Here is a 23,857-nt window from a genome sequence, read left to right on the forward strand (position 1 = left end):
TCTTAAAACTGGTTAAAACTGAGATTATTTGCGAAAATTACAGGACATAAATGAATATCACCTATGCCCAGGTCGGCGCTGGAATCTTGAACGAAAGTCACACACACATATATATACTAAACAAAATTACTTTTTGTTATAGTGGTGTTGGTATTATAAGCAGGAAAAGTGATAGCATACAGAATACACCACTTAGAAAACTGTGAAAATTGTCATAGTCTTAGAAATGAACTATCTTATTATTCGATATTTCATTAACTTCAGTTGGGTGTTAGGGGGCGAGGCGCCAGGGGACATCTCCCCCCCCCTGGCGTCGTCACTGAACCCCTGTCGCCGTAGCGCGCTGTTCTAACCACTCCGCCACGGAGGTTGACTCTCAGGCGAGACAATCAGAAACCTTGGAAAGATCCGAGTTCCTATTCGCGAACCGTCTTGTAAACAAAAAGTAGGAAAGTAGCTACTCGTTACATAAACGACAGAATGAGTGAATCAGTGAAGTCAGATATATTCCACTTTCTGAGGTTGTATTATTTAATATTATTAGTATTATTTTACTGTTCTTGGTTCTTGAAATACCGTAATTTATTCTGTTGTTCGCAAAAAGAACAGTATTTCCTGGTGAGCAGTGGCGGCTCGTGGTGAACCAAAGTGGAGGGGCGACAGCTCATAAATTTGCTCTACTTGTACTATGAGTTTAATTGATTAATTTCGTATATAACAGCCAACATGATAAGAAATTGATATATTCGTCTTTACCGAATATCATGCTTTGCACGTTTGCACATATTATGATAAATTAATAATTATTTAACAGTAATGCGAAGATTACGAAAGATGGAAGAAGAAATAGAGTTCTAACAGATTTAGTTGTTTGTTTTTTAACTTAACAGAGGGGAAAATTGATAAGCACAATGACGAATATTTACGTGCATTGAACGTGAAAATTTCTAGTAAAAATGTTACACAAAAAACGTTTCCTGTCCAACATGACTAATTGATATATGAAATAGGGCAGCAAAGTAAATATCTCACTGGAAAGGTGATATCTGCGTTACCAGAAGCTCAAGCTCTACAGTAAAAACTTCAAACTTACCAGAAATCTTCTTCAGACATGCTTGTTCACCAGAAATCTTCTTCAGACATGCTTGTTCTAGATTCAAATTCGGTCTAGGCCGGCCTAGGTTTTTATGTTTATTTTATTCATCTAGACTTCTGGGAGAAAAACTTCGCACCAACAAGTTCTCCACATAGCTCATCGCAACAAACGCACAACTACAGCACACTACTGAAAAAGCTTCACTTTTCCATGGAAAACGAAGAAACAACAAGCAAAGAGAATCGAGTATTCTCTTTGTAACAAGTGTCAATGCTATCGTCTTCCCATGCAGTCATTTTATTGCCTCGGGGTTGCCAGACAATTTTGCCAAATTTTCAGAAATTCGTAGTACACAGGTTCCTGTAGCGGCTCTTGGTGAGTTTAGATGACTAGTTTCTAATTTATTTAACAGCCGGCTTGAAAAGAAATTGTGAAACTTTGTCACACTATCAGGGTTTTTTCAAAACGTGCTAATCAAAACATGTAATTAAATCTAATTTTGTGAGTAACACGAAGCTGTAGCCGACTTCCGTGGCTATAAAAAGCCATGGATCCTGGGTTCGAAACCCGGCCTGGACATGGGTGTTCTTTGTGAGTGCACTTCCATCATTTAATTATCACTTATCCTCATCGTCGTGATTACCGAAAAGTAGCAGAAAGCGACGGTAAATAACAAATATCAAGCACCTGTCTGTACTTTTTCAGTTACCGATATTTTCTTTAATCATTGGAAATTGCATTATTTATTGCTCTATGGAATACAGAATGATTTCTTTCGACGGTTGGTAATTTTCTTTCTTACGTTAACTTCATTGCTTCTGGCAACTCTTCATTGTTTACCGTTCTCCGGAGAGAGGGCCAGTTTCGGACGACAAACCCTCCGTCCTCCCAGCCCATTCCCAGCCACAGATCCCGCGCGTGTTATTCCGCCAGTTCCCTCGCCTCTTACCCCTCGCGGCAGCGCCTGAAATTGCTCTACGTCTCCTAAGGTGGGAGGACGCCGCCCTGCCAGATTTCTCTCGAAGTTCCGTACTCCCCCGCAAACTTCGCAATTGTCGCGGAAGAATTAATACAGAACCGACTAACCAACGATCTATAAGCAACAGAATATTTGTAATTCAGACAATGTAAAAGATAATATATAAATGTTAAAGTAATGTTTGTTCACTTGTGATTACACACGGCAGTGCGGCGTCCGTATCGTCCTTATGAGCGGCCGCCCCTGCTGGCGAGATATTTTGCTTTTGCCTTGACGTTGTATTTATGTGGGCCTTTAATATATTTTTATGTCAATTTTTTTCAGATTGAAACATAATTTTAATTACGATTTTTAATAACGATCTTTTATGTGTGAGCGAGTTTATAATATTCATACCAATATTACGAAATGAATTATTAATTCATATGCAGTCCCAGGTAGCCAAATGTTGCTTTCGGTGTGAACTGTCTGGTGTTGGCCAAGCATCGTGAGGATAATGATGAGTTCCTTGAAAAGGAAAGCCAATCAAGCTTCGCCTGGAAAGCCAAATAACAGCAACAATTGGTTTGATCGATTTATTTTGGTTTATATTTCTTTGTTTTTCTGCCACTTTCTGCTAATCTCGAAGATGAGAACAAGTGATATGATATTATGAAATTGATGAAACGACGCTCACATGGAAGCCCATAACCAAGCCTGGATTCGAACCCGGGAACTCTGTCGTCGTAGCGCGCTGTGCCAACAATTCGGCGACGAAGGTCGGCACGATAAAAACAATTGGACTCGTTGCGCTGAGCAGGTGTACTCCAAAGATAAGCAGCCATTCGGTAGGTATTGAACCTCAGACGAAATTTTCACCATGGAGTTTATTATTCCAAAGCTGCTACCTCGGTGGCGCAAAACTAACTGACTTCTGTTCTAAAGGCTCTAGGTTCGAATTATGGCCATGGTTTACATATCTTAGGGCATTTGTTCTATTCCCTGTATCATAGGATCACCATTTATCCTTGCCGTGGAAAGTGACGAAGTTTTTGGTTCACTAGTTGCTCAGATAGGCAAATCGGAACTGGAGTAGTGGAGTTTCCGAGCCCTTGATCACAATCCCACAACGTAATCCCCTACGCTTTCGAGGCGGCCTGAAAAGTGGCGTAGACGAGTGGAGGAAATAAGAACTATAAAGAGTGTATTCAATCCTGAATATTAACTATAATACAAAAATTAAATTTTCAATACTTAGATTCTAAGAAAGCTTATTCACATAAAGGTGGATCCCATACAATTTGTAACGAGACTGGTTCGTTACAATAAATAAGTGAGTAAGTGGTCAGTAATTTGTCAGTATTTGGTCAGTTTTTTTTACCACTTGAATAGTTTCCACCCCTGCTATCACCAAAACCAAAACAATCGCACATAGGAAATTCCAACCCAATCTGAGTCGCTGGCTAAGGGCTAGCACTACAGACATTCAGTTCAGTGGTCAACCTTGCCTCGGGGACAGACAAAATCAAAACAAAAGCAGTCGGAGGGTGTTGGTTGAATGTTCTGGGAGGAAGGAATTTACAGTACCGGAAGTTTGGGGAGGGGAGCTTGAACGAGGGTCGGCACGTGTTTCGTATTTTGTGGGTGAAAGTTTTATTTTAGCGTATACTATTTTTCGCTGTTTGTAAGTAAAATACAGAGTAATTAACTTATATTTTAGGAAAGGAATCAAATGGTAACATTGTACACAGAGAACACCATAACACTTCCTTGCAGTAGTTTGCAAACATTCAACTACATCTTTTATTTTTATTTTAGCTAAATTAAATCGAAATATAAAACAACCTTTCTCATCTTGTCTATTCTAATGCATAACATACAGCCAAAGTACATCTACGTCTCGTGTGTTGCACTAAGTACAGGTAAATTGTAGAGGAAGAACTGCAGCGACGGAGGAAAATGCAAATCAAACAGGGAACTATATTCAGTCGTGGAATAAGCCACAGTCTTGCGTTGGACCCGCTCGCGAAACTATCGTCGGTGGTTGCTAGTAATTCGGAAGTTTCACCACCAGATGTCTCAGACGTAAGGGTGGCAAAGTCGTTTCCTTGATCCATGCCGTTAAAACATGAAATTTAGAATTTATTTGCCAATGCCACACTTTCCGTAGTCTGAATTATCCTGAGAGTTATGCAAATCTCAGAAAATTGAACAATTCTGCTGTAAATATTTGACAAGCAAAAATTTGCTCCTTTACACAAGCATAAACTACTGATAACTACATAAATGTGCTATTATAATGGAAATGTTTATTTTGGGTAATAAAGCGTAGTTTTCAAATCAAATTTATGTAATTCACTCTAATAAGTTCATGGTTCATTTTTCCACGCAGCTAGCTATGAGACATGTGGCAGAATCGAATGTGAAACAAAAACTGCACAGAAAAATTAAATGTGCACTTATTAGAGTAAATTGCATCTCTCCACGTAACCGTCAAATGGATATATTTAAAGACAATCAAATTTAGGGTCATATTTACCATTTTAGAAAGTAAATGTTGATTTTGGGTAATAAGTGTAGTTTTCAAATCAAATTTAGGGTCATATTTACCATTTTAACACCATAATGCAATTTTATATACTTCTTTTGATCTCAAAATGTGTAGCTTTATTACAGAAATTTTAAAAATTTCATTTTATTATTAAATATGTGATCCTACGAATCATGTATTCTGATTTCATAAAGTAAATATCTTAATGTAGTTTCTTATTCTACGAGGACAAATCAAAAAGTCTTTGCACCTAACTATTTATTGGCAGATTACAAACCATAAATGAAAAACAAGATATACACAATTTTCTACATACTTTTTTCTATTTTTCCACATAATCACCACACCTGTTGAGGCACTTGTACCACCGTACCACAAGTTTCGCAATGCCCGTTGCAAAGAAGGTGGCCGGCTGATCACGGAACCAACAACGAACAACGTTCGCACTTCGGCATCGTTCGTGTACTTCTGTCCTGCCAGGAACTTCTTCAATGGACCAAAAAGATGGTAATCACTGGAGGCTAGGTCTGGGCTGTATGGGGGATGCTCCATAATCTCCCACCCCCATGACTGAAGTTTGGTGATTGCTTTTTTTGCCACGTGTGGTTTCGCGTTGTCATGGAGGAAGACCACATTGCTCACTTCACGAATACCCTGACGCTGACGCTTTTTCCTAATGGCTGCTCGCAGATGGGAGAGTGTGCGACAGTAGCTTGTCCCCATACTGGCTCCATTTCCCTGAGGATATCTGTGGCTGTTTGTCCTTTGCACCATAAAAGACAAATAACACTTCTCTGCTCATATGCCGTGGACTTCCTGAGCACTCTGGCCATCTTTGCCAACTGATAACAGCACTGTGCCATGGAAGAAATTGGAAGTTACAATAGGGCCGTTCCAAGAAGCGCCTACTGCATCACTCGTACATCTCGCTTTTTTAATAACACTTATAACAAGCTAGAAAAAATTAGGCACAAAGACTTTTCGATTTGCCTCGTAAATGAAATCCTATTCCAATCTGCCGGTTAAAAACATTAATTAAAGGGTTGATGATTCATTCAGGTTTGTAATGAAAGATTTACAATGTTATAACAGATTGACAGAATATCGCTAAGAGTATTGATAAATGTTGTATTTCTACTTTATCATTATCAGCAAAAAATTCATGCTGGTCTATCTGTAATAAAAATGGATGCTTAGTTAACACCACTAGTGGGAGAATATCTTAACAAATAATGAATTTCATTATTACCACTCATTTTTTTTTTTGAAGGCAAACTTCTTATCCGAGTCTAAGTGAACTAATGTTATGAATAGGGAACGGATTTTAAGGTACAGCACCAAAAATATAGCTCTTTTCATAAAGATTGCTTGAGATACGTATTTTAAGACATGAAATCAAGTAAAATGAACCCACTTTGTTGAACTCTTTTGCACCTTTTCGCGAGATTATTACATTTATCCCCTTTTTACCCCCTCTTTGATGCTTCAGCACCTTTTTCCTTCCACTTTTTTTCATGTTTTGTTTAAAAATTGGACACAAAAATAAATTATTTTCACTCTTCTTGAGCAACTACATAAAATCCTATAGTCTCATTTTGTAGAGCAGAACGAGAACCATAAATGGTATTGCAGCCCCATGGTTCCCAAGATAATGTAGCAAAACCCACGAGAGGAAACACAAACTTCAACAAAACCTATTCGGCAGAGCCACAGTTCTCTATGCCAGAAGGCACAGAAAAAGAGATCATTGAATAAAGACATTTTATCAACACTTTCAGTACCTTTTTTTCCCTTTCCTGACCATAATTTTGCACCTTAAAATCCTTTCCCTAGTTATGAAATAACTTATGGAGGAATTGTTGCTCTCTGTCAAGGGAAAATAAACATGAGTAAGAACACTAACCTGGCGAATAGCTTCTTCGACATTTCCTTCCTTGTACTCATGTCTTTGAACAATGAATTTATGAAGATGTTTTCCTGCATGCTGGGCAACTTTGGCACCTAAAAGAAACAACACACACGTAAAAATGGCTTACATACTTGTGACGTTTTTCCCTGCAAACTGTAATAAAAAAGGTATTACGTTAATTTATTGCGTGGAAAAGCCCCACATTCCCCCTCATTCTTCAGTACGCCAGTGCGTCAGTTTGTTTTTGACGACTAGTTGGTCGATTGACCGCTAGAGGCCCTCAGTGCACATTCTTTTTCTGCGACCACGATCGAAAAAAAAAAAGTGCGTTGGTCAGTTGCACGGAAGACAGGAAGCCGCGACCTCGAGTTGTGGGAGCGTTGAGCAACTCGTATCGCTAGACATGCCTCAGTTTGGCTTTCGGTGATCTGCGGCAGAAAGGGGACCACACCTTTTTTATTCAAACACGTCGTCGAGTTCTCCCTCGTTTTCGCACTTGAGTTACGAACGATACGTGGAAGTTACAATTGGTTTTGTGGAGAAATTACAGTAAGCAGCGGATACGACCATGTGGATCAGTTTTGACAATTGCCCGTTTTGATCGTCGTTTCTCCCGTGTTGGAAATGAAACCCCGAATTTAGAAGACGTAATTTGGCAATTACGTGAAGGAAGCATAGAGGCGACAGGACAAGATACTGTGGAGGATTGTGGATAATATTATTGGAAGGTCCCGTTCGGTTCTCTAGTAACCGTCCCTGATGAGCCACGCAGTTCGATTGACCCTGTTTTTTGAGGTATGTACTTTTGCAATCATTAACTCAGTGAACAGTGAAGTGTTTTTTTCCTCCGACAAATGAACGTGTCACTCAGCAACTAACCACGAGTTTGCGGTATCTCGCTGAAATGTCAGAAAAAGGATAAAACTCAAATGAGAAGTTCATCGTCGTTTCCTCCCTTATTTGCATCGCGTCGTCGCGGTTGTTCTGATTGGTAGTTACGTGACTTTGTCCCATTCATTTTTCTCCCAAGGCAAGCACTGGCTGTAAAAAAATTAAAAAAAGGAAGGGGAATGCAATTAAGTAATTTTTGTTGGCATTCGAGTAAACGAGTAAGCACCTTATGCATTTTGACAAAAGAATAAGAGCATCAAAGGAATCGGGGGTTACTTTTCCCAAGAAAAGTTGTGGTCTTACGAGCCAAGAATTGATGTTGTAAGTTTTAATGGTATATTTGTACCCGTCGTACGTTGTGTACATGTGTTGTTCGTTCAACTAATTTATTATATTGTTACGAGTGAATATCAAACTTGGAATATTTGTCCAATTCATCAAAGTAAGAATTGTTGTAGTTGCATGGATGTATTTGTTATTTGAAAAAAAAAAAAGAAATATTAACCATACTCCGCTGCGAGGTTAATATAATAAAAAAAAACTGACCACGTGTCGCAAACTAATTTGTAGTACGTATTTGTTTGCCATACTAAAGAAATGTACCTTAGATTATAAATTGCCTAAAGGTGAACTCGTGGTTGTTCGAACACGGAGTTGTGGCTAAATTTACGTTCTGATTTATGGTTCAGCCGATCATAAGAGAGAAAGAGGAAGGGGGGGCGAGTTTTTTGTCGTTAGCACGAAGCAGTTCGTTTGTTTAACGTGCCTTATTGTGTACTAATTTACTTGGTTCTCACTTGAGACTGAGGTGGTCGTACAAAATACGCTCCATTACCTCAAAAAACTACAACATTTGTGACTATTGGGTTGGGTATGCATAAATTCGCATCCACGGCCTCCTTGCACGTCTTCCCACATTTTTGCTAATTAACCGAGCACCCACCTAATAGCTCACAAAGTTTTGGTAGCAGATCTGGTTCTCCATACTTCCATTTTTTCCGCGTTACGTCTTAAAAGAAAGAAAAGTAAGAAAACTTGGATTCACTTCCTTTTTTTTTTAATAAAAATTTTTTTCCCCCCCCACATTAGATCTTTTTCTGTCTCCCCTTTCCGGGACGGTTGGTTGTACCTTATCTATATTGTTTATTTTTTGCAAAAGGAAGAATTTATCGGGCTTAATTTTGGAATTTTTTTTTTTCCCTCATTTTGGCCATTTGGTTAGCACCACAGCAGATTCCCCCCCCCCCACTAGAACTTTTCCCCTTTTCCTGGACGTCTGGTTTTGTGATATTGGGAGGGTTAGTTGGTTTTACGAAGGTCTGCAGTCGCTAACATTTTTTTTATTTTTATATTTTCCTTATGTTGCAGTTCCGTACGGTTATCTCGTATGGGATAGTACCATTTACCCTTTTCTTTTGGTTATTTACTCTTTTGCATTTGGAACAGATTTTTCGAGTGGTATCAATAATGTCAACCCCTCTTCCTGACCATGTGTACGGCTCTTCCACCTTCCCATTTCCGCCAGTGACTATACAACCTTCCCCCTTTCAGCAGACCCCGCATCTTCATACAGCCCGAGAACGTTTTTTACCCCCCGACTATTCATATGTTACAAACCATATTAGATATTCCGCAGCAACAGAACTTTTACAAGCTTTACCACATACCGATGGTTCAGACCCCGACCAATTGTTTCTTTTTTTGCTAACTATATATAAAACCTTTAAACTTAATCTTTTGGATTTAGAATCCTTATTGATAATGGCGTTTTCATCCACTATGGGATTACTTCGGGAGGTTTGGTAGACCTCTCTTATTGAGAAATTTCCCTGGCCAACGTTCACACGAGTTATTTGGTATCGTTTGGTTCCCTTTTCAAAATTGCAGATCTTATTGAACCAATATCTAATGCATCCTCAGAAAACCGATGAATTTCTTTCTAGCTATTTGCATGACATTTTCGACGCTTTTCACATATTACCCATTGATTGGTCCGAATCTAGTCTTTTGGAATCGGTCCTGTTGATTTTACAAGATGCCACCCGTCTACTTTTAATGGGTTTTAATCGGCCCACTTCTATGGGGCTCACATACTAAACAAACTCCATGATACAACAGTTCTTTGAGGGCCAAAGAGATTTTTATTGGGAGATGAGTGATCCGTACCTCAAGTCTCATCTCTGATGTTATGTGGTTTTCTAAACTGAGTCTGCTACTATCAACTGCCATCATGATGATGGGTGAAAACTGAAATTTTGGAACTCCAAAATTGGAATCAAAACACTTGCACTATGCAGGACCTCAAGGACTTATGATGTGTTGCATATTTACACACAGTAATATGTGATATTTAAATGGAGACATTAATATACACGCTTAAGAGGATGAAGTGCTGTTTTGCATATGGTACATGTTCATTTCAATTCTGTCAAAATTACTACGAGTATTAGAAAGAAAGAAAGAGAAACATGAGTTCAGTGTCATGGATTTTCTATTCATGTTGCAGATATAAGTGGCCTTAAGCCAATTACTATCTACAATCTAGAAAAGAAATTTTTTAAAAAAATCAATAAATGTGGTTTGACTCGCATATATTTCTTAAGGTGCTTTCAGACCAAAGTGACAAGGGACATGACCACACTCTACACAAATTGGAATAAACACTTTTTCATCGAGTTTGTACAAAAATGACTGCACATGCATGGTCAACAGACTGAGGCAACATGATGTACTCTTCTGATAAAACAGTCTAACCCAAGTCACATGCACCTTGTTGTGACACTATTACGAATAAAAAAAATTAATGAGATGCAGACAGTGAGAATAAATCGAGAAGAAGAATGCATGGTCAACCAATTCAGCTAATCTATCTTACTAATCACCTTGGTAAAGGCCCAAAGTTAAATCTGAAGTCCTGACTGGCACATCATTTTACATATGAAGGGTACAGGGGAGAAAAGATGAATGTCACAAGAAACTTGAATGGAGTTAAGTGAATTTTAATGTTTGAAACGCTCTTACATCTACAATATGGCTTAGCACTGTATGAAATTTTTACATAATCTGAAGCATTATATTGTTTAACTAATGATATAACAGTGTGTCTAATAATGTAAAGACGAAGAACACATTTTTGGCAAAATTCGTTTTTAATGCACATTTTGCAGGTGAAAAATGATGAATGTCCATTATTCGCACAGAAAAAAAAGCAAAGAAAGATGAATGTCCATTTGAATTGTAAATACCTCAATAAAGAATATGAATGCTTTGTGAAATACACGAACAAAATGCAAATTCATAAAGTCACTCATTTGTCACTATGAGGAAGATCTTCATAGAACCTTCTTGCATATTGTCCACAGAATTTCTTCAAGTCTTGCAAGTCTTTATATTTTTCAAGAGAAATTGGAAGTGCCATATCATATTTTCTTGATGGATACACAAATTCAGCTTCTTCTAAATAAGGCTGGATGTTTATCTTGCTTTTTTCAAGTGTTTTCACACTTGAAGACCAAGCGCCGTTATATGTGTTCCTGTGTAGTACAAGTTGAGTTGGTTGAGTGAGTAGAATCTGAAGCTCACGGATGCCTTGTAACAAACAGGTAACTCAGCCATTACTCCACCTCTAAGTACACGGACTTTGTAACTGTGTGAATGTGTATGTAAATTGGCGTCATCCTGATTTTGTCTTGGCCTTCTTCGTGAAACATCGTTAACAGTAATTAAAGCCCCCTAGCTAACAGTTTTGTGGATCATAATTGTCCATTCTATTAAATTGCACAATTGGCTCAGTCGGTAACGCGTCTGACTACCATGCTCAAGGTCCCGGGTTCGATCCCCGGCCGGTTCAAATCCGGGAACTTTTCTAACGATGGAAGCGGCCCAGGTGCCCACCCAGCGTCGAATAACATGGGTACCTGGGGGAAACCCTGGGGGGTAAAGGCGGTCAGGGGCGTGATGCTGATCACATCACCCCACTCACGACCGGATCAAGAAAGTGTGGGGCGTTACCCCCACACCCCCTATACACCTTCATGGCGTGGTGCTATGCACAGGGGAACACTTTACTTTTTTTATGTTATTTCTTTCTGTGGGAGGTATCACCGCAAAGCTTTTCAAACAGAGCACTTGCAGTCTGTCCCTGTTTCATGAGTACTGCACAGCATTTTCTTTCTAACATCACTCACCCTTTGTTCTCCCAAAGTTATCATCCACTTCTGGGTCACTCATGGCGAACACTGTGAAACCAACAAAACCTGTATTCAAACTGACAATATCAGAACTGAGACGACAATGCGTCTGTCAAGTAAAGGCTGTTGTTGTTATATTGCGCAATGAGTCCGTATCGTACGCGACGATCTATTCCTACACAATGGATGGACAATCATCATTTTTGCCCTGTAAACCTAGGACATCTATCGTTTTTCCCCTGCACACGTTTTTTTAAACCTTCATTAAATATGTCTCTCTCAGCACTTTTAGCCTGTTTTGACATTTTAACCGTTAGTGTGGACTGCCTTTAATATCAAGGAAGCAAAATATCAATTTTTGTGATTTTGTGACATTCATCTTTTTTCCCCTGTACCCTTCATATATACCTGTCTGATGTGTAATGGTAACCAATCAGAATTCAAATTGAAGTGTTAGCACAGTAGGAAGCTACGGTTATATGATGAAATGGAATACCAGCTTACATTTGCTGAGGAATAGCATTTATGCTGAAACAATTATAAGTACTTTTATGCAAATATATTGATAAAAACAAGAAAAAACAAAAGTTAAATCATCATCATCATCAAATTATGCATTGGTTAACAAGACCATTTATAACATATAAACGTAATTTAAATACCTTTTGAAGTAGAGTAAGTCTTTTTCTTATATTTTAGCATGCATCAGTTCTAAAGCTGAGTGTACTCAATATGTCAATTTCTTCATCCAGGTTTTCTACAAGATGGCTTCCATTCTTCAATTTTTAAAACTACACATTCGGTTAATTCACATCCAAAATGTAGAAGATATTTGTGTCACTTTCAGTCTTATTCTTCAAAACATCCATTTGAGGTATCGCATTATTCATATACTTGCTTGATAATGTAGATGCAAGCAGATCATAATTTCCTGCTTCAAATTAAACTTGGCACTTTACGTATATCTTTAGGTTATTTTACAAGTTCCAAATCTTTCTTAAACATTATGCCATTATATAGTTTAAACATACTATTTAAGATTAACTTGTAAAGTATAATCCTTTAAAAATATCAATAATTGTACAAATATAAATCCATCACATATTGCTACATTTGTACTTATCTTTGTTCCACCATGAGATCCTTTTTTAATGTCACAGACCACTACTATCAGAGAAACTAGTTCAAGAAAGATTTTTAGCATGTGTCATCTTCAATTGTTTTTGTTTTATATTTTTGTCACTAAGAGCTTAACAGCCTTGATGTTTGTGAAGTAAATGTACATATTTGCTCTGTTACAGCTATTTTGCAATGTATATAATAATATACTTATCTAGTGATTACAATTACCGTTTTTTGAATGTTGATACAAAATACCAAGAATGACATCATATTATACATTGAACAATTTTAAAGAGTTGACCTGTTGACCTTTGTATATAAACTTTGATGCAAATGCAAATGTACACAATTTCAATAAATTTAATTATAAATTAGAATGTATCTTATCTTGCTTGTCTGAAAGAACACATGTGATAGAAGATATGGTTATTTTTCATAATATCAGTCAAAAATAACTGTTATAAATATGAATTCAAAATTTTGTCATGATATACAAATTGGCTTTTTTAAACACCATATTTAATAAAATTAGTTTAAATAATAATTTCAGACACATTTAATTGCATTACAGGAATAAATTTGGAGTAAACATATTGCACAAATGTGGAACCTAGCCTAACCATTTCAAATCTTAATATGACAATATATTAATTTTATTGTTATAACACTCCAGTACGAAGAGTTGCATTTATTTGTGACTTCATTTCCAACAGACTGAAAGTTCCCTTACGGACAATGAAAATAATTGTTCTTTTACGGGTTATTTTTACTAATCAGTCTTAACACTTTTCTTTTTCAACTTTTGTCTCTCTGTTCATTTGAAATGTGCAGTTATCCTAAGTAATATGCTCCCCTCCACAAGTGCCCATGCAAAATTCCACACCACAGAGATCTTCCTCTCATTCAGCTTATCATACTTCATGAAGGAAAACGTTATCGCTTGTCCTTAAGATTTTCATGTCCGTGTTCAATCTTTTTAAACTATTGCACGAGATCACAACGTAGCCTCTCTCTCCGATGATATAGTTGTAATGCCGTTGCCTTGTAATCAAGTTGTCCATTGGTTTGATACCCAGTAGAGGCACACAGTGGTTCGGATCCCATTTTAAACTGAAGGTCCAGTCCTGATTAGGATATCTGTGTAAAAAGTGAACTCAAAACAAAACTAAACATAAGAGAGCATAAATATTATTGAGAAAAACTTTGTTTTAATCATTCTGATTATTGGTTGTCAATTCATATAGAATTAGAAATGACTTTTGTATCTCTGAATGCAGATCTCAACAACTCTGCTTTGGAACACCAATGTGCCATCACGGAAAACTACTTAAAGAACAACACAACCACTCAGGGCCTGACAGCTGCACATCCATACACTTCCTTCATGATGCATGGGAAGGTGAATGAGAGAGCAGCTGGAATTTTACATGGATGCGTCTTCAAGTATTAATTTTTTCAAGTACTCAAGGAAAATGCTACTTACGGACAAGGGGTACAGCCCTTCATGAAGCTTGAGGGAGATTCACTATGAGAAAGAATTCTGAAATATATCTTTCAGTCAACTCTTCTTGGCTGCTGACCACTGGTGTGTCCAAAAATCCACCCCTGGGGATAAGGAGACAGATCAAGTCTCCAAAACACTGCACTAAAAAAGTTACGTAGTGGATACTGCAATTAAAAAAGGAAGAAAGGAGGTCGCCCTTAATGGGGGATGGAGGAGGCCCCACATGGAAGTTTCTCTCTCTCTCTCTACTATCTTTCAACCCCTCTTTCAACTCTCTCCAACTCCCCCCCCCAGGATCACTTTACGGGGGTTGAGAGAGGAGGAGGGGGAGAGAAAGAAGAACAATCTCTCTCTCTCTTTTTTCTTCACGGGGGCGAGAAAGGAGCATTGGAGGAGGATGGGGGATGGTGGGAGAGGTGGAGAAAGAAAAAACACAAAAGCTACTGCTCACCTCCATGGCCATCATAGACACCAAAAAAGGCTGTTCCAGGATCTTCAGGTAACGAAAGAATGTGGGTGTGGGAGTCTTCCATGTTGATACGCCATCCTTGCATGCAACTTGAGCCAACCTTCAACCACTTGTTCTGGCAGCTGGACGATTCCTTCGCTGTCACTGGTTCGGACAATGTTTGGCCCATTGCTGCTTTGATAGCAGGCTTCTGGTGAGAGAAGAAGAAAAGCTACAATTAGCTATTACACATGACAACCATTATTGTACACATTTTACATTAATAGTTCCTTGCCTTAAATTTCAGTACAAATGGATGTTTAGCTGATGAGCTGTAGCCATTATTGGTTCAGTGGATCTGTGACGAGAAGCAGCTCAGGGTGTCCATAAAGGAGTGACACGTTTTTAATCCGTTAAGCAAAGTAAGTCAGTCAGTTAAACAGGCTTTTTATGTGCCATTTGCATCATAAACCCTAAAAGTTTTATACTAAAGATGCTCAATGTGAGCTCCATACATAAGTGATGTTTGCAGACTCAAATCTGTAATACAAATTCATTTTTCTTATATTTATTCACTTAATGCCATCTACTTCAAAACATCAAATGCTCCCACACCACTTCACTTTACATTTGTTTCCATGCTCCACCAGCATTTCTGCCTGTAGGCGAGCAAGGCTCACACTTTTCAATGTTTTCAGCAGGAGAGTAGAGAAAGCAGATAGGCTCTTCTGGCTTGGGCTAGTGAGCTTTCCAATGGCTCACTTCAAACAAAAAAACTACCTCCAGGCATGTACTGGCATCTCTCTTTCATCATGTAGTGTTGCAACCCTGTTTCATTCAAGACTATGTGATGAGTCAAAAGCAACTCACACATCACTGCATATTGACAAAGTGTTTTCTTAGGAAAGTGAAATTTCAATAATAATCTTCCCCATCTTACTCTGTTCACAAAGTAGTGTATTTTACCTAATAGTTTCAAGTGGACATATTTCCTTGTTCTGTGAATATGAAGAAAGAAAGAAAAAAACAATTGTTGTGAAAAGGACAAAAATAAATCATTTTGCAGTCTCGTTTTTGAGAGTAGGAAGACATTGCAAACAGCATAGGACATTTGACATAATCTTTCACATAAATATAAACTTTGTGGCTATTTTTTGATGTCTTGCTATTTCCAATTTTCTTACTGTCTCATGCTCTTCTGCAACATTTTTACAGATAATGAGAATGAATCATGATTATTTTCCATCCAGTGGAACAAGACAGACACTTTAAACAAAACTATGTGACTCGTAAGCTTGCCTATTGGTTCATTGTTAAATCCATACATATTGATTGATTAGGTTTGTTTTACTTTTACTTGCTTTTCTGCCACTTAACTAACGGTAAAGATGATGATATTTATGAAGGGACACTCGCAAAGAACACCCATGCCGGGATTCAAGCCTGGGACCCCTGGTGTTGACAGTGCTAATCATTCCGCAAAAAAATTCCATGCATATGTTGACTGACTGCATATCAGTGGTGTGGCGGCCAACCCCGCAAAGCAGTGGGGGGAGGGGGTGTAGGGGCCCCGCAATGTTCTCTGTTCTCCTGGAATTTTATGTAATTCCAGAAATTCAACAGGTAGTGTCGCTTAATTAGAAAAATCGATTTGCGAAACATGTTATTCAACAATAACACATTTCGAACATGAATGGTCAGTGAACTTAGAAATGCATCAACACATTTAGCTGCCTTGTACCAGTCAACAGCAAAAACTTTACAACTCTTTCATTATTATTTTTAATTTGCTGGAGGTGGTCGAGTGATTCCCAGTAACATATCGGAAGATGATGTCTGCGATAATAAGCAGGGGAGTACTGGCTCAGCCAGAGGAACCTGGGCAACTTGACATGTGGGTCCCTTCCGAAATGCAATATTAACTTACTATGGCCACCAATAGGAAAAAATCCCTCCTATCTTTATAGCTACATAATTTGTCATAAACTTATACAGTGTAAATAGTTTGCAGTTATAAATCTAGTAAGAAGATTCAGTTGCTCAACCAGTCAATGTCTTATTGCTACATATTAAGCAATAAAACATGGTAATTCATTGACAATTACAACTGATGTTAGTTTTATGCATGGTATTTAAAACATAACTTTCCAGCAAATACCGTATAATACCTCGACCTTTAAAGAATCCGGACTCAGCAGGTATGAGAGTTAACGAAAAATAAGAGAATTAAGATAAAGTCAGTGATACCAGGAACGACGGTTGGAGGAGAATAGTACCGGCTCAGTCGGTCAACGTTCGAAGATTCGAATCCAGTTTAAATTACCCAGGAGAGAGAGCTCAGGGTCAGTTATCTTGTTATCTTACTATTACAAGCAGAGCGTGTCATCAAACAAAACTATGCATTGTGCCGGGAGTATATGAGTTCGAGCGAGTGCATCAGCGAATGAGTGTTAGGAGGAGATAACCGGTTTAAACTACGAAGCTACGAGAGAGAGAGAGAGAGAGAGAGAAAGAGAAAGAGAGAGAGAGAGAGAGAGAGAGAGAGAGAGAGAGAGAGGAAGCCATCTCTTCAAGAACCAGCAGGTAACGTCCTTTCACTTTTCTATATAACCATGACCCTGCCGGACCAGTCTATAGAAGCTTGTATAACCCTACTATCGTGTTCATTGTAGTTATTTCTCAGGAGTGAGCTCCAGTTCTCCCAATAACATGCCGGCGAGTGCTTCAGGCTTGCATAGTTTGAAGAACAATCCCTAGTAAGCTGAGGAGTTTACACGATACTTTCAAAGTGGCCCCAAGCCTTTTCACATTCAAATAGGAGCTAACATAAATTTCCCATATTTTCCACGCCTGTTACATTTTATAGGTACCATTCTCCTAAGGACCACTACCCCCCTTGTCGCTCAGGGTATACAGTGTACGAGTTAAATTTTACCATTAATTTGGAGGATTTTGTGAAGTATATTTTTTCCATACTGACATTTTGTGGAGAGTTGTCTCGAACCAGTTCTTGTTTTTATAGTGTATTATGGTTTTTGTGAACTACAGAGCTCAAAGTGGAAAGAATTAGCTATCAGTTTTCTTGTTTGATTTTGTTGATAGAAGGGAGGACGGATACTTGTATGGATCAATATGGAGACAATGCAGTAGATGAGGGGTTCTTATGCAAATTATCCTATCTTAACTGACAGCATTCCCCTGCTTCTTCCCACACACACATCGAGCGAGCACTGATGAACAATTAATAAAACACGTCATGTTTCATGAAAAAAACTAAAAAACTATATGCGGTGGTATATCAAAAAACATGGCATCGTTAAAATTATGATTAATAATATGGAGGTCCACTAGCACCAACATTAATCACCGTGTCCCTATTGCAACAACCTTTTAGGTTGTGAAGTTTTTCCGATCGGCCTTTCATCGAGTAACACACTTTCAGTGAATAGAGTCCATCGCTGATTTATTACCTATCTCTGAAGACTGAAGTCCGTAGCTATTTCTTAGTAGTAGATTCCGATTGATCTTGTGATGGATTAAGGTCCAGTTCAACCCCCAAAACTGAAATAGTAAGTTTGTTTGAATATATTAGTTACTATTAGTATAGTATTAGTAGGCAAATGCGAGTGGCTTTTCCGTTGAATATTAGGCTGGCGCAGTAAAGGGAATTTTTTTAGGAGGTGAAGCCCCACCCACAGCAACTTGCAAAAAAATTAAGAATCAAAGAATTCCCCCAAAACAGTAGTAGTTTTTTTTTCAACATCTGCGTATGTATATGTACAACCTAGTTGTTTTTTTAAAAATTGTATCAATCAAAAAATACAAAAGATCATGCACTACATATTTGGCTCCCTCTCCTCCAAGAAAGAATCCTGACTGTGCTACTATGTTGAAAAGAAAATATTCTTCTTCCAGTTATTTGCCAGACATTTGGACCACCCTATTACATAAGTAGATAAAAAAAAATGAGGAAGACAGGATATTTGGGGTACAAGGGGAAGGGGAGGTTCCATCCCATTCTGGCATCATCAAATCAATGCATGTTATTTATATATTCTAGATTTTTCTTCACTAAGGGGTCCTTAATATTTTACTTGGGGGCAGGCCACAGGAAAATGCGCTATGCCACTGCTGCTTAAAATTCATAACATAACACCTCACCAACTTATCAATATTACCTTAATTAAGTGCCATGTATTAATTTTATTTACATTGACTATGAAAGGAGGACAAAGTTTATGAAGGGGCAATGACAAGGAAACATCCACGTTAAGGTGTGGAATTTGAACTCGGAACCTTCAGTGGCAAGATTCAAAGTCAACCACTCAATATACTTGGCCACTGAGCCATTTTCAGGTGTATTCGGAATGATCACTTAATTTTAGATACCAAGGAGACAGTGATCACCTTTCAAATGTGAAAAATAGGCTACCACCAGCTACTCATATGATTACTCATTACTAGGGCTACGATTTTCATGACTTAGCATATTTTGTTTCATAAGAGTGATGTGTTCCCTAAATATATAGAAATTCATATTGTGAAGAAACTAATTGAATTAAGGTGCTTTTTAAGGGCATATTTGGCCGTTCTATATGATAGAGCATATTTTGATGGATTTTCGGTCATATTCAGCACATTTTCGCTTTTTCAAGAAATATACAGTCATTTTCGAAGTGGATGTGTCCTTACTCCCATGTTGACTCGAGGCTTTTTCTTTGGACTGCAGCAAAATCCTTTTAATTTTTATTCATTGTGCATTGCAACTTACGGCCCATAAAGTGAATTAAAAATAGTACGTATATGAAAATATTTCAGCATATGTTAGATATTGATGTTTGAAACAGTCCAGTTATAAGGGCATATTTTTAAAATTATAGTGCATATTTTGCAAAATTTTAGGTCATAAGAGCATATTTTATTTTGCATATTTTGGTGATTTTTTGGTCATAAATTAGAGTAGCATATAATTTTATATTTTGCACTGGAAATAACCTCAATGTTCAAGCCTACTACTGAGAAAAAACAAATCAGCATTTAAGGATTAAATGTGCAGTTCTTTACATAGCTTTTAACTACATGGCTGTTCTTATCTTTTTTGGAAGTTTTGCAAATGGAAATACATTTATGTTAAAATGTTGCCTCATCCATGTTAAACAAATGAGGTATGCTTCATAGCTATGTATATCATTCTTACTTTCAGAGATATTAAATTTTATTTAATACTAGCTGATTACCCTGCGTTGCCCGGGTATTTATTTATCCCAATCTTGTATTAGACAGGAAAATAATGTATTCTAACTATAGTGTAAAATGTAACTAATTTTAAATGTGATCATGAATGTCACCAATTAGCTTAGCGACTCCGAAAACTATGGATTCGACACTAATGTAAGTCATTTGTGGCATTTTTTCCCCACCCATTGTCACCCCCCATGCCGATAGGTGATGAACTTCATGTTGATCCACATTGGGAGTGTGTCACGAAAACTATGACACAGCCTGAATGTTGGACAACCCGAGAAACACTATCACTGTGCGGGATTGCATTGAGCCACGGATGTGTTTGTGCAGAATTTAATATCTGTCGATCTCTATTATTTTTACATGTCCCCCTTTTCCACCCCACCCCTAGGGGTGCCAAGGGTGTCTTACCCCAAAAATATTATTTCCAGATTGCAAGTGATACGTGTACCAAGTTTGGTTGAAATTGCTCCAGGCGTTCGAGAGTTATGCCGGAACAAACATACGCATACACACACCCACATCCATTTTTATATATATAGATTATTTTCTATTTTAGTCTTTTACCTCAGAAACTGAAAGTGACCAGTGCTCAGTTTACATTCTACAGTGTCGTCTATGGAGGACAGGGTGTCAAGGTTATTTTTTTGTGAAAAAATAGTTTTCCCTATTACACCTTCTAATGAGTTAAACACATGGACCCTCTATGAGCAGGAATATACAGGATGTCTCATAAGTAATAGCACAAACTGACACAGGTGAAAGTACACAATAATAGAAGCAAAAAAGTCTCAGTAAACATTGGTCTGCAAACGAACAGTTTTCGAGATAATCGTAAATGTGTGATTACAAGCCGACTGACTTCATTGTTTGTAAACGTCGTTCTAGTTGGTAAAATGATAATAATGTGTGCGAATGTGTGCTTAGAAGCAGTCATTGATTGCATTTTGTAAACATTGAGTGCTTTTCTCCTTGTGCGGTCCGAGGTTTGCTCTTTGTTTACAAAACAGAACATTTCCGAGAGGTGGCGTGCAACACTACCGTTGACATGGTTGAAGAACTGGAATAGAGAATTGTACATGCTTGTGATCAATTCCGAAATAATCCGGGGGTGTTCGAAACTCAATGTGGAATTGCATACAGTATTGCATCCAGATGGAAGGATGACACTTTGAACACCTCCTTTAACTCTTTCGCTGCGGACTTTTTCAAGCGAATGTGGCCTTCGCTGCGTAGTTTTTTTGAGGATTTTTCAGAATTTAAAAAAAATTGTAAATAATTATTCTAGAACTCTACTACGTATACTACTTCTACAAAAGTAAATCAGTTTTCTACATAAGTACACTTTAAGGTAGATTTTAATGAAAAAATGATGCTTATGTTACAGTCTAGCACTGACAGGTAGCTTTGAAGTTCTTTTGTGTGTGGTAGATCTCAAAACTATGAACACCACCATTTACAGAATCACTTTCACATTCTGAACACGAATCTGTACTACTCACTAACACATCGTCAACACAGTCACTTTTTCCATCTTCTCCAGCACTAATTACATCTGATCCACTAAATTCACAGTCCGAAATAACATCCAAAAGCTCTCTTACTTCTCTGTGATCTGAGAGTTTCAAAATCTTACGCGCTGCCATTCTTGTTTACATAGGCACGGCAGTACACTAAGTTCATTTGTTCAGAAAAGAAGCACGATTTGTCCTTGAAAACTAATTGAAACGAAAGCCGCTAGGTGGCAGCACCATCCAGTAATGCTTTCGTTACGGGGCGACTTCACTCGACACCAGCAGCGACGAGAATATTTCAAATCGACTGCAGTCGCTTTCCGTAAGTTACGCATATTGAACCAAAGCGACTCAAGTCGCTTCCCGCAGCGAAAGAGTTAACAGGTACGAGTGTACAGTAATTGTAACATAGAACATACTAAAGTAGTGCTGTATTCCTTGCTAAAGTAAGTAGAATGTTCAATAAAAGCAATGAGATCTCATTTTTCATATTGTATTATTGGTATTTTACCAACTAAGACGATGTTCACAAACACTGAAGTCAGTGATGGCTTGTACCCACACATTCACACACATTATAAGCATTTTACCAACTGTTACTAGGACGATGTTTACAAACATTGAAGTCAGTGGCAGCTTGTAATCACACATTCGTGATTATCTCGAAAACGGTTAGTTTGCAGACCCATGTTTACTGAGACTTCTTTGTTTCTATTATTGTGTACTTTCACCTGTGTCAGTTGGTGCTATTACTTTTGAGACACCCTGTACAGCTCATCTATGATTTGTAAATTTACTTTTCATAGTTTGTAACTTTAATTTTCGTTAAAGCATTTCAGAATTTTAAATTTCCCACTGAAAACTGTGCAGGCTTGGAGGCTACTATTGTGGAAAACAAGTTTGGCATGTAAAGGTTAATTTGCTTATGATTGGCAATAACTTATCTGCAGAAATACAGTCGTAGAAGTGTAAGAAAAGTGTACTGTACTTCCTCATGTCCAAATTACAAGCACTACCACAATCTTAGTCCGCTTAATTAATTTAGTTGGTGTAAATGTACCTTTCTTGTATATGTAAATGGACTAATCTGAGAGATTTCAGATTTGTAAAAATTCAGGTAAAGGATCGATGACTTCAAGTAGAGCAAGAAGGCACTCTTACACAAAGAACGACTGAACATTATTGGAAACCTAAAATTATATTTGTAACAGAGCATTAAGTTCCCATTTCAAATTAATAATAACAACATATTCTTACGTTCACTTCAAGAGACGGAAGTGAGGTTTATCTAAATTACTTTCCTTGTAATTGCAATTTAGTAGTTGTGGACATTTCACACTCATAGCGGCTCAATATTGTCGAAGACACCTCTATTCAGGGTCAAAATATACAGGACAGAATGCAGACTTAAGGAATTTATATTAAGCAAAATTGTTATGTGAAAAAAAAATAATGCATTGTCACACATTAATGTGTCACAAACAAAAAGTGTGCATAAAATATAATAAAGTCAAAACCTCTGTTGCATATATTTCACAGGTGGTGAAGCACTTAAAATGGGTGAAATTATGTTTTAAACATGAAATATTACAAGCATTTTTAGAAATAGTAATATATTGATGTCTTAGGCCATAAACTACTTTATCTTCACAAAGAGCTATTGTAGAGAGGAGATCAATGGTCTTTAAACCTCAATGAAATTTGTTTCCAGATCTATAGGAAAGCATTGTAACATGATCAATATATTTGGAGTGGGAAGGTTAAAAGGTCAAGTTTAAAATCAGGGTGCCACTGTGGATTGAAGTACATACCACCATATTTTTTTGCTGCTGTTGCTGAGCTTGCTTTGTGAGGAGAGAAAGTTCATCATTTACAATATGGTATTCTTCTAGACTTCCTCTAAAACACCAGATACTAGGTGAATTTCATTCACTCCTGAGAAAAATTAAATATATTTCAGCTAACTATAATAATTTGAGAATACCACGACTCTTAGAAGAGAAAATAGTTCACTATATGGGGATCTGGAGCCAATCAACATTTTTTTTGTAATTTTCTACAAAAGAATGGAATTAAAATTATCTACTAAAGTTAAGTGTTTCAAGCTATTGAGCAAGATGTGTGTGTTGCATTGAAAAGTTGAGTAAAGAAAGATCAAGCACACATGGCATCATGATGCAATTCATCATAAGCTCCACCACAGATGCTAGCGAGTACAGTTCCAATGAGGTCAACCAAACAGAAACTTCTGATCTTGATCTTCCGTGGAATGTGAAGTACCAAGGATAATGTGTCATGCGATACAAGATTCTGAAATTGTTATCCCAATATCATCAACACAGATTTACAACATGAACCAAATTACATACATTTCTCTTAGCACTTTCATGAGGTTTTTACATAATTACTATTTACAGGGTTCCCACGCAA

The 23,857-nt window shown here is 37.6% G+C and overlaps 1 protein-coding gene across 1 annotated transcript in view; it reads right to left on the reverse strand.

Moving 5' to 3' along the window:
• LOC145988646 (putative protein phosphatase 2C T23F11.1) overlaps positions 1–23,857 on the reverse strand; it is a 63,932-nt gene that overhangs the window by 22,198 nt on the left and 17,877 nt on the right. Inside the window, exons 2-3 of the mRNA XM_083123697.1 lie at positions 14,673–14,880; positions 6,509–6,606 (exon numbers count right to left, since the gene is read on the reverse strand). Coding sequence (XP_082979823.1) covers positions 6,509–6,606; positions 14,673–14,859 — 285 coding nt within the window. The 5' untranslated portion in view covers positions 14,860–14,880. The remainder of the gene's footprint in view (positions 1–6,508; positions 6,607–14,672; positions 14,881–23,857) is intronic.

This window comes from Lepisma saccharinum, chromosome 6 (genome assembly GCF_977018435.1).
Source record: "Lepisma saccharinum chromosome 6, izLepSacc3.1, whole genome shotgun sequence".
Taxonomy (NCBI): Eukaryota; Metazoa; Arthropoda; class Insecta; order Zygentoma; family Lepismatidae; genus Lepisma; species Lepisma saccharinum.